The sequence below is a fragment of the Puntigrus tetrazona genome, chromosome 18, assembly GCF_018831695.1.
Source record: "Puntigrus tetrazona isolate hp1 chromosome 18, ASM1883169v1, whole genome shotgun sequence".
Taxonomy (NCBI): Eukaryota; Metazoa; Chordata; class Actinopteri; order Cypriniformes; family Cyprinidae; genus Puntigrus; species Puntigrus tetrazona.
This window is the reverse complement of record NC_056716.1, coordinates 17,088,058-17,100,507: the sequence shown is the minus strand read 5'-3', so window position 1 is coordinate 17,100,507 and position 12,450 is coordinate 17,088,058. Positions and strand designations below refer to the sequence as shown.

Genomic DNA, 12,450 nt, shown 5'->3' with positions numbered 1-12,450 from the left:
ACCAGTACCTCCACCCCTCCCAGAAGTGCGGGGGGAATGAGTGAAAGTATGGTTGGCAGCGAGTATGGTTTCCAAAGGCCGATGGAGAAAGAGTGTGATGTGGTAAACGATGTGGGAATAGTATGCATATTATTGCAGTTGCACCTCCGATGACGCCGGATACAAGAAGTGCGAGTGGTAATGAGGCTAGGGATGTTGAAAGACATTGTATGAGTAGGGTGGAACAGAGACACAACAGTGGAAGAATTTGGAAGAGGAATAGGGAAAGCTCAAATAGAAACAATAAATACTAGGTATATGCGAGTGTTTAGCCGGTGTCTGTGCTCGGTGGAGTGGCACAGGTAGAGTCGCTGGTCTTCACACTCGTCGGTCTTCACACGATGAGGTCTGCACGCGAGGGATTGCTGCGACCGCCGCCGCGGTGTAAACACTATTTTTTAAACTATCTGAATTGCGTGACTGAGTAAAGCAGCGAAACCTAGCAACGAGACCGCGCTACAATAAGACTAGACTACAAACAAATACACTTACACGTTCCTGCAGACTAATGCCGATCAACTGCTTCTCCTGATTTATAGCTAAAGGCACTTTTCTGAATTTTTGCACGCATGTAAAATCTTGCTTTGGATGAAAGAAATGAGGCCGCACAGATCATTTTCACAGCAGGTGTGATATTATTAAGGTTGAAAACAAAGACGCAAAAGTCAGTATTCTGATCATTTCTCACATGATTATTTGTGCACAGGCCTGATTACTAGAAACCTACTTGATGACTAGACTAGCATACAGTAGAGATTTCTAACAAATCTTCTTTTTTTTTTTTTTTTTTNTATAATTCATATGCAGTAGGTGACTAATCTTCACGTTCATGATGTTTTCTGAGCAGCACATGAAGCAGGGCTGGACTACAAGACTAGTTTAGATAAACGACACCGACACAGCAACTGATTATCATTTCGGTTTATTTTTATATATTGCAATAAAGATGTACAAAGCATTGATACCCTTAACCGTTAAAATGTTAGAAAAAAGCATACATGTGACAAATAACAGTACAGTATATCAAAACGTTACTGTTCCAGAACAATCAGTCGATCAGATCCAGCCTCGCGGTTCAGCGGGAAACACCACTGCCAGCTTTTAAAGGCATATAAAAGATAGAAATGTGACCAAACACTGAAAAATGAGACCAAAGATGAGAATCTGCAGACTAAAACCAAACAACTAAAAAATAATAGTAATAATAATAATAATAATAATAATAATAATAATAATAATTCACATAAAACTACTGTAACAGAAGAAAGAAAAAAACCTGAAATAAATATTTCTCACCATATTAATTTGCAGTTATTCCACTCCTTTGATTAATGCGGTTAGGATAAAGATATTTACAAGTTAGTAAGGAAGTATAGTGTGAACTAGAGCTGGATGTGGGACTCGTTTGGACACGCAGCAGTAAGCTAACGAGAAAACGTGAAACAGACTTTGGCAACACAATCTGCAGGATGAGAAACTTCCAGAGGACTTCTCCCTTCTCTATCGCTAACTAGAATATACACAAGTATCTTAATCGCTGAAGATAACCGGTGATAGTTGAGTTGGTGATTCAGGTGAACGAGTGCCACACGACACACAGACACAGAACAGGTACGATCCAACCGTCAGCGTCACTAACGTCACCCACTTCAAATCAAACATGCGGCGCACACAGTACTTTAAATACTAGTTTATATTGAGAACTATAAATATGAATAATATATTCATTCTAACTGTCACATGGAGGATTTCTCAGGTACACAAACGGCCTGTGAGCAAAACTAGTGTCAGAAACCAAAGCCAAGACCAACACTTTTACACTAAGGCATGATGGGCCGTACGATAAACACCCCAGCACTCGACCGGACAGACATTCAGGAACAGAACAGAGCGAATCCGCATCGGCTTTCTCCATCCTGAGTTTAGAGACACGATCTGAGCGAGTCGCACGCGGTCCATCTGCATAGAGGAACACATCCCAAAACATTCTTACAGCTTCAAACCACACGCACGCACACACACACACACACATGCACGCGCACGCACACACACACACGAGCGCGCACACACACGAGCGCACACACACACACACACGAGCGCGCACACACACACACACACGAGCGCGCACACACACACACACGAGCGCGCACACACACACACACACACACACACTCACTCTCCCAGACTGCAGAAGACGGGAGGACTTCCGGTCAGGAGCACATTCTGCTTCAGTCAATCCACGAGCCAGTATGGCTTGAAGACAGTAAAACAATCATCTGTTAAGGCAAAGGTCTGGTCTGTAGCAGGGTCTGTGATTTATTTGGTTGATTGTGATCTGACCGCTCTTTCTCCTTCAGACAGACACTCATCAGCCTCTCTCCATCACACCAAACCCATTCACCAGGGAAAACTAATATAGTTCTGTTAAACTTACATCAGACTACTTGAAGGATTGTAATCACCCTGTAGTTCAGGTCGATCATTGAACGAAGGGACGATGTGCTAAAACTCCACCACTCATTCAATGCTTAAAAGGAAGACGTAAAACTTAAGAAGAAACAAAAATCTGCCTACAAAAATGCAAAAAATTGTTTTCAAACGTGCCGCGGTGGAAACCTCAATCCACTCGCTCTAAAATGTGATAAAATCAAGGAAGATTTACATTAAAACCCAATAGAAACAAGCAGCCTACATCTACTTCGTTATAAATCACCAGTCAGGGGAAAAAAAGTGTAAGAATTTAATCTGATTGCACAGGAAGGCACATCCACAAGGCTATAAAAAGTGTTGCAAAGAATCATGTGTTTTCTTCAAAGTGAGAAAATAAGAAATGAGGTGATTATTGCTTCATCGAGAGCAAATTAAAAAGAGGAAAAAAAAAATTAAATTCCACAACTCAAAAAGTTGTGACAGTCATAGTAATGATAACAATGATAACAACAATCAGTGTAACAACATGTGCTCGAAACCTGTGAGCTGAGGACAACATACACCGCCAATCTCTCCTGCGGAGCGCCGCGGCAGCGTGGAAGGAGTCCGCTCCGGTCAGCTCTGTCCAGAAACGTCTATCATCATCATCATCATCATCATCATCATCATCATCATCATCATCATCAGTCTGAGGTGCTGTGCTCGTCTGAGAGTGCTCTACGAGTAGAAGGTGAGGACGCTCTGATGGTTCCCGCGCACCAAGAGGATGGGCGGCAGGTCTTTGGATAGTGTTTCCAGCCAGGCCATGTACAGAGCGCTGGAGACGGCCCCTTTCCTGGCCAGCGGCATGCTCCTGTGACACACACACACACACACACACACACACACACNTGGCAGTAAGGGAGCGTCTTTAAGAGTCACTTACATGACGATGAGGTTGGCTGTGCTCGAGTGCTCCTTCAACAGCTCGTTCAGTCGGACCTGACGGTTACTCTGAGGAAACAAACAAATCAATTAGGAAGACTGAAGTTGCTGTGTGTGTTAGCAGCTGAGAAAACAAGCTCTGCAGCATCTACATGCCATCTTTCACTCCACAGCGTCACGAGCATTCTAGCTAGTCCTAACCTTACCTTTCAAAAACATCATTCTCTGCTAACAGAGTCAAAGACAGCCGCCGTAGAGCAAACATGAGCTCGAGAGAATACTAACAATAATAGAGATTCTGTTCTCATCTTTACAACTCTGCATTCAGCACTTGTGGTGTCCCACAGGGTCCTTTTTGACAAAGCCAACATTATGCTCTTTTCTAAACCATTACTCAAATGAAAAAGATAAAGATTTTACCACTGATTTTAAAGGGTTTGCATGATTGACCTTCTAGTTAAAAAACAGAAAAAAGGATTTTTTGGAAAGCTTTACGTTGCACTACAGGTTTAGATTGAAAAGTTCTCTTCTAAATGATAGTGTTGTTCCTTCTAAACCGATGAGGACCAGACAGGACCTCGTTTTTATCTTATTAACTGAAAAACCTTCCTCAAAGGTTCACATATTTTGCCCAGCAATGATGTTTCCTGCTGCACCATTTTGTTACATAAAGTTTGAAAATACAATGTTTTGTAGTCTTCTATTGTGTCAAATAAGATTTCATAACTTATACAGCAGGATTATTTGGTAATAGATGAGGAACAGTCCCTTAGCCACTTATGGCAAGGCATAATGAAAATGATAAAAAAAATGTTCAAATGTCTCAAGAATGGCTGTGAAAGGAGGAGTGAGGAGACCTTGGCTTTGTAGAGCTCCAGCTCATTGTCTGTGATTCTCCAGGGCTCCTCGCTCTTCAGCTTCTCAGCAGCTTCCTGCTCCATATCATCTTCTCTCAGCTTATATGGCTCGATCATCTGAGCGAACTCTGTCAAACTGAACGAATACACAAGAGGTCAGCACAGAGAACGCTGAAGTGGAACGTCTTTTCAAAAATGATTCAAGGTTTCTAATCGATTACTGATGTCCAACAAAAGATCAGGTGATCTGAGAGATCCTCTTCTGAACTCTTGCTCAGGGGTTTAAGTAACAAGAGTCATCATCCAGCCATGGTTAAAAGTAAACTTTTTCTATGATTTTTCTATGAATCATTATGTATTGCTGAATGGATTTTCCCATGCCATTAGCTAACAAAGGCCCTCAAATATCTTAAACACACATCCCACAAACAATAACAGTGAAGCAGTATGTAATGAGAGGAGTGTGGTGTAGTTCATACCCCTCTGACTTGGGCTTTGTGTTGATATCACCCAGGACCGTGATGTCAGAGAAATCGATCCTGAACTTGCTGAGCAATGTGGCCATGCTAAGGACAGAACAAAGTCTCATTACATATTTATCAAGCAATAATAAATAATGCATGCAATATTTCCCGCTGCCTGCTTAGCAATTGCTATAATAGTATGAGAATAAGAGTGGGTTTGCTCAGAAGAACTGTAGCACCCAGGATCTCGACGCATGATCACGACCTCAGATCATGAAGACACATGTGCAGCTGAACATGTGTTCCAGCTGCGAGGTCTTCATAGAAAGCGTCTAATTATAGCTAACAAAGGCTCTGGCAGCAGCTGCGGAGGACAATGGGAAGCATTTGTCTCTCTCTCTCTCACACACACACACACACACACACTACCTCCACATGTATTCAGAGCTAGAGAGAGCTGGCATACTAATACCATCCAGCTCTCAGAGTCTGAACGTCACTCAGATGCGGTACGTACGCTCTGCGGTCGTGGTCGATTCGGTTGATCTTGCCTCCAATGAAGACTCGAATCTTACAGTCCTTCCATTTCTTCTTGTTGGCGATCAGATAGGGTATCAGCAGAGTCAGGCCTGAAGCAGACGGGTTACATCAGATCACAAATAAGAAGCAGCAGAGGATAGTGTAACTCTCACACACACACACACACACACACACACACACACACACACACACACACACCTCTAGTTCTAGTCTTTTATTGCAGTCTGTTGTTGTGTGTAAGTTCCTGCAGGAGAAACTATTGTACTGCTGCCTCACACATCTGCTCTTACGTCACGGCTCAGTGTTTGTGTGTGAATGAAATGCTGCAGAGCCACTTCACTGCTGTCATGACAAGAATTAACACACGACACCGTTTTTACAGCTTTAAAGCGGCTATAAAGTTAAACAGAGGAAGACGAGAGCCCATAGAGGTCTGCCTTGTTAAACAGGAAGCTCTGACCTTCTGCTGACATCGCCTTCAAGACACCGACGCTCGTGGAACAATAATTAAATAATACAGTATATGGATGTATTCAAGCATCCAGTGATAAAAAGCGTGTTTAAAACAGAAATGCTGTACTATCAGATCTCGACAGCAGTTTCTCAGCGGCTCAGGCACAGAGTGAAAGACGCTCTGGACAGCTTCAGAATTGGCCAAACAGAACCATTTGTACAGTTTTAAGTCTGTGAGCTGAAGAGCGTGAGTGATTGTACAGCGCTGGAGTGAGAGGAGAGCTGTCAGACAGGTTTTATGTGCTCTCAGAGAGAGAGAGAGAGAGAGAGAGAGAGAGAGTCCTTTCCACAGATTATCACAGCCAAACACACAGCTAAAACATCAAACTGTCTGTTTTACAGTATTCATGGGGAAACAGCCAGATATGACTGTAAACGGTAGACAGATCCAGTATACTGACACACACCTGATATCTGAGCATGAGGTCTTAAAGTGACAGCAGCCTAATAAACGTGCGCTGTACTGTGAGACAAAACTGAAATAACATTGCATACATTTTTCTATTCTTTGTCTTTTTTGTTTTAACTAAATATAACTATATATATTGAAGAGGGTTTTTCCATTCAAGTCTGAACAGTGTTCTGCCGTCAAACTGACCTCGTCAGAGAAGGACTCTAATAACACTTGGCCTACCCTTCATCTATCTGGAGCTATTCCAGAGCGGAAATAAATGATCAGATTGTGATCAGATTACAAACAGTTTTTTGTTGTTTTAAGCGGATTAACTTGCACGGATTAATTGTTCAAGACTAGCAATGTGAATTAGTGAAGTAAATAAAGTCGACTTTCATGTGGTTCAACAGTTTGGACAGGACTTCTATTATTCTAACATGACATTAGCTCTGCGTTTAAGACAAGGTTCAAGCAGAAATGACAGATGGGTCAGTGCGGAAGAACTGGACTGGTCAGCAGAAACCAGCACTTCCCAAACAGATGGGCATATAATTGTGCATTTATCAACAAAGATGGAAACGCATGATTATATAGTTCAGGAAGTGCAATTTTCTGTTCTACAGAAGCGGGTCATGAAATCACTGACATGATCTTTCTGGGTGTTGTGAAGACCACTGCTTTAGTAAAACTGTTCCCAGCGTCTCAGAAGATGCAGTTGCACGGGTTAAGGACCGTTCCAGAAAAAGACTAAACCCATTAAGGAAGTATAAGTTTCAGTTATTTCTGAATCAGGGTAAGCGTTAGTCCCCTGTTACATTTGGATTTCAGATTTATTCTGGAGCATATAATAAATAGTTTCCCACATCATGGTTTGACTGGAGGTGTATGTTCTCAAAGCTTCCTGCACTGACCTCCATCATCAAAGAGCCACCAGACGTCGATGGTGCCCTTCCCCTGCTTCTGCTGGAACTGCTGACTGGCGTCCAACAGCCGCTGCTCGGCCATATTCAGAGGAACCGTCGGACTCCTCTTCTCTGAAACACACACACACACACACACAATCAGAGGAAGCCAAGTGGTAATACACAGTCAGATTCACTCATTAGCAGACAGAAAAAAGGAACAAGACTTCAGTGGAAAGAGAAGCAGCCCTGCAGGAAGACGTCGAGTATTAGATGACAGACAGGAAGTGACATCGCTGGAGCTGAAACACAGGCTAGCACACGTAAAGGTGAAGGTCAGAGGTCAAACCAGCAGAGACGCTCACGAAACCGGCACCGAGAGAAAGAGCATGCAGGTCAGAGACAGAGAGTGAGAGAAGTGTCCTGCCTTTCTTCAGCAGCGGCCGAGTGTAGGCTCTGCCATCCTCATCCTCATCTGGACCATGTCAGAAAAAACACAAGAGGTTAAAGACTGCCGACGCTGCAACGGAAAACATGTGCGTCAGTCAAACACAAAGAGACGCTTGTTCTGCTGCACTTTATTACACCTTCATCATCATCATCAGTTAACACACACGATGACATCACACCCTCATCAGTGACACAGTGCCGTGTTTCAAAAATAGAAGCAAATAAATTAACTCTATTAAACCACAAATGAGACTTTTATTAAAAACCTTTCCACAAAAATCATCTGAAGAGAGTCTCTTTCAGTCCTTCAGTCCAAATCTGATTCTGTTTCTTCAGGGCTGACTTAACACTGAAAGGTTTGAGTTGTTTTGCTTGAACTGGCCATTACAACACTCATAAAACAAACTATTGCTGAAACTACCTGCGATGGAAGGAATCTGCTGAAAATGATGGACTGGACACCTGGAAAGTCCAGACCTCAACCTTATGGAGTTCATTTGGAGTGAGTTGGTAAATAAACTGGATGTATTGTACTTTGGCTTGAGCTGCAGAAGGCATGGAATAACATGAGTATACACCGACACCATACCAGAGAGATGAGCTGCTGATGAAGACACTTCCTCTGAACACGCAGTGAAGAAGAGCTGTGTGCGGCTTTTACCAAAACAAAAAAAAAGTATATACACATAGGTGCTGGTCCTAATTAGAATATCATCAAAAAGTGGATTTAATTCACTAATTACATTATATTATATTCATTCATTACACACAGACCGATATATTTCAAATGTGTATTTTTCATTTTGATTATTATAACTGACAACTAATCAAAGTGTGTGTGTGTGTGTGTGTGTGTGTGTGTGTGTGTGTGTACAATCCCAAAACAAAACAAACTGCTATTGATTGTGTATTTAATCATACATAAGTGGTATATGAAAGGTTGAAAGCCAAATACTCCTTATATTCAGGTGTGAATTATTGTGCATGTTTTCCAGATAAAATTAGCCAAAAATAGAGATTGAACTCAGACTAAAAGTTAAATTATTAAATGCCATGAGAATAATGCAATAATAAAATGATCAAAGTTAAAGGAATGACCATTGGGCAGAGAAATCCTCATTGGGTCAGCATAGAAAAAACAGGTGGAGAAGAAGCGACACGTTAACTGCAAAAGAATTAAGAATTAATGTCAACAATTAGGTGAAAAAAAACCCCATCAGGAACCTTTTAGCCTCTGGCTCCATCATTTTCTTCCTGGAGTCTCCTCAAGTACAGTGTGTCAGGATCTCAGACTCAGGAACAAGAATTCATTAAGACTGATCCTTTAAGAATTTATTAAAGCAAAGAAAAGTCTTTAAACCTGAAACGTCACACTTGTGGAGCAGACATTATATCCAAAAAACAGCAACAAGCTTTGCACTTTTTAACACTGGTCTCCTGAGTCTGTTTAAGAGCAGCGTCGTCTCCTGTGCTTTAATCACGATGTAAATCACACAGAAGACGTCTGTGTAACAGCTCATGGTCACATTTACCTCAGAAAAACCTGTCTGTCAGCTAGAAAAACTTACTTTCCACTAAATAGCTATAAAACATATATTCACTGATTTACTGTGATTCAATTTTGGTTTGAATAGATCTGCTTTTTTCAAAAACCATTTAAATGTTTGTATTTCAATGTATTTTAAATTAGATTAGAAATATAATTGTGATTTAAAAAGTTAGCATTACATTAGAATAAGTGTTTATAAATCATTTCACTCAAGCTTTTATCTTGCAAGCCCTTAATATTATAATAGAGTTGCACCAACTGACTCACGCATTATATTTCACTGTATTGAGACATTATTTTCCTTGAGAAAATTTGGTAAGTATTGCAGCTGACATACACTAAATAATCCAAACTGAACTGAAATCTAATCGAATCACAAACTTGTGAAGCAGAATCGAATCTGAGCGAGCCCTGAAGGACATCTGGAGAGTCCTCCGTTCTCAAGCTCTCTCACGTGTCTGACCCCTGCTGACCGTCGCTTGTGGCTATATTTGTTTTTTATGCTTGTTTTCTCAGCCTTCAGAGAGCCCTTCAGTGTCAGACGGAGACCTCAGAGTAATCGATCATAGTGTTCCAGCCTGGTCCCTTCAGAGAGCACGCTTCGATCGGTCAGAAGCCACACGAGACGGCTCTTGAAGGGTTTCTGATGAGAACCGGCTCCAGAGGGACACAAACCACCGCGTCCCCTCAGAGCGGGAAAACCTGACCAAACCCCGGGGAAACACACTCATCTGCCTTTTTCTAGAACCAGTGAATGTTTCCAGGACACACGTGACTCTGGAGAACTACTGACCTTTCTGGACGGCCGGGCTGTTCTGGACACTGGTGGCCTTGGAGGAGGGTTTGGACGAGTCTCCATCCGAGTCTTTGCTCATGTCCACTGAAACCACCACGTCCTTCATCGCCGAAGAGTCATCTGCAGGAGCAATCGAGAGTTCAGCGCCGCTCTGAGGTCAAGGTCAAAGTCCACTTAATGACCGACAGAACGTCACGGATGATTTCATCCAGCCGAGCTCAGGCTTTAAAGGGTTAAAGTACTTGGTTTGTCTGAGAGGACGTAGTTAACCAGCGCTCTTCAGATAACAGAGTTAAAGTAGCCTCTGTACTGTACCTTGGCCTTGAATGTGAGAGATATCCAGTCCCTCCCGCAGTCTGAGAATGACCACGCCGTACTGGAAGTCAAACGCATCGCTACACACACACACACACACACACGCACGCACGCAAATAAACAAGAGTTAATGTCTCACAGGATGAAGACCCACACCATTTACTTCAAAGCTGCTTTCTCCCGTTTGTTCATAAACATCCAGCAGCCGCTCTTCAGCTGTACACACACTAGAACACGTCACGGGAAAACTGCATCAAAAACACCAGAACACTAAGTGTGTGTGTGTGTGTGTGTGTGTGTGTGTGCGTGTGTATGTAAAACACTTTTAGGGCGGGAGCAGCTTGTCACGAGCAGCCTGCACTAGATCATATTCACACAGATCTCTGACTAGTCTTCTGATGAACTGTTACTCATCTGGAGTCCAGATGTCAGGCAAACAAACAAACAAACAAACCACTTCATCACCGTATAAAAGCTGCTGCCGCTCTTCAACACGTCTGATTTCAAACAGAAGTTAATACTCACTGGATCAGGTTGATGTAAGTCTCGACTTCCTTTATGTCTCCGATGCGCCAGTCGTTTTTGAAGCCGAGCACCAGTGTGTTGGGTCTCAGTCTGCCCAAACCAGCGGCCTGTGGAGGACAGAGAGAGCTTTACACCGGTTTAATAAAATATCTGGTATGTTTATGCAGCCTTTCTGAATTACAGCCGGAGTTAGCGTGTCTAATAACACCGAGGCCAATTTAGACCCTACAATGTAGGTCATATCAGCATGCGCACACACACACACACACACGCACACACACGCACGCATGCACACACGCACGCATGCACACACACACTATAATGCAGAATTCAGCTGAGAGCAGATTATGTTCTCACATGTACTAAGCAGGAAGCAAAGAAATCAAAAAGACAAAAAAGCTCAATTTTAGGCTGACTGTTGTCTTTGGTCTAGGGCGTAAATCTATAACAGTAATTATTGTGACTTTCCTCAATCAAATGTTATGAAGACAGATAACCATAATGTTTGTGAGGCAGAGACAGCAGACACTCGAGATCTGAACTAGTTCACAGATAAAAGATCTCCACACAGAACACATTGACTGTAGTAACACTACCTGCACCGTGGCATTGTGTCCAAAATGTGAGTATTTGTATGTAATTTGACTATTGACATGATTTAGATGTAATAAAATACAGTAGAACTGCAGTGTGTTGGTGATTAAGATATAGTGTGTGTGTATTCAGCCTGGACTGAAGGGTTTAAGAACAGTTTTTCAGACAAACACTTAAATAAGTCTGATTAATTACATTTCACCATATAAAAATCAGGTTGATGCCATTTTTTGATTTCCATCTGCATCCTGAGCTTAAACTAGTACTATCAGTGAGAAAAAGAAATGATGCTAATCATCAATGTTGTCCTGATTTGAAACAATAAATCACACAGAAGCAGCAAAAAATAAGAAACCTTTATTTTAAGGACATTTAATGGTTCATTTCCTAAAATTTTCACTATGGAGCAAAAACCTGGTTTTAATTTTAAAATAAAGTTTTTTTATAATTAATAAAGATAATTATTGATAATCAGCTTATATGGAAAAAAAACCTCCATAAATATGATTTTTTTGGCCGTATCATCCAGCCCTGCTTTGGCTAATAGAAAAACTAAAATAAAAAAACTTTCTCTCTCTCTCTCTTTCCCTCACTCTCACACACACACACACACACACAAACACACACACACCTGCAGCAGGTACTGGGTTCCTTGGCGAAGGTCTTCTGCCACCACAGGAGTGTAAAACGCCTTGGAGTTCTTGTTAAGGAGCCACCTTTGGTAGCGTAACATATCACTGTTCAGCTCTTTGAAGTTGGGCCGCCGGGAACTCTGGGAACAAACACACATGAGAGCAGAGATCAGCTCACACTCTTTTAAATGGATACAATGTTAAAGAGCATGGTCCACTCAGAAAGGGTCAGACACACACACTCTAATCACTGACCAGAGCTGCGGTGATCACCATGAGGCGAACACGCGCGCACACACAGTCACCACACACACACACACACCACACGCACGCTCACACAGTCACCACACACACACCACACACACCACACGCACGCTCACACAGTCACCACACACACACACCACACGCACGCTCACACAGTCACCACACACACACACACACCACACGCACGCTCACACAGTCACCACACACACCACACACACACACACCACACGCACGCTCACACAGTCACCACACACACACACAC

General features: G+C 42.3%; 1 protein-coding gene across 1 annotated transcript in view; it reads right to left on the bottom strand.

Annotated features, from left to right (window-relative positions):
- Nucleotides 1-945: 945 nt before the first annotated feature.
- LOC122362967 (solute carrier family 12 member 2-like) overlaps nt 946-12,450 on the bottom strand; it is a 20,504-nt gene continuing 8,999 nt past the window's right edge. Inside the window, exons 17-27 of the mRNA XM_043264794.1 lie at nt 11,924-12,064; nt 10,699-10,805; nt 10,174-10,253; nt 9,856-9,978; nt 7,491-7,538; nt 7,073-7,195; nt 5,232-5,343; nt 4,730-4,816; nt 4,251-4,386; nt 3,395-3,462; nt 946-3,322 (exon numbers count right to left, since the gene is read on the bottom strand). Of these exons, the coding sequence (XP_043120729.1) occupies nt 3,187-3,322; nt 3,395-3,462; nt 4,251-4,386; nt 4,730-4,816; nt 5,232-5,343; nt 7,073-7,195; nt 7,491-7,538; nt 9,856-9,978; nt 10,174-10,253; nt 10,699-10,805; nt 11,924-12,064 (1,161 nt within the window). The 3' untranslated portion in view covers nt 946-3,186. The remainder of the gene's footprint in view (nt 3,323-3,394; nt 3,463-4,250; nt 4,387-4,729; nt 4,817-5,231; nt 5,344-7,072; nt 7,196-7,490; nt 7,539-9,855; nt 9,979-10,173; nt 10,254-10,698; nt 10,806-11,923; nt 12,065-12,450) is intronic.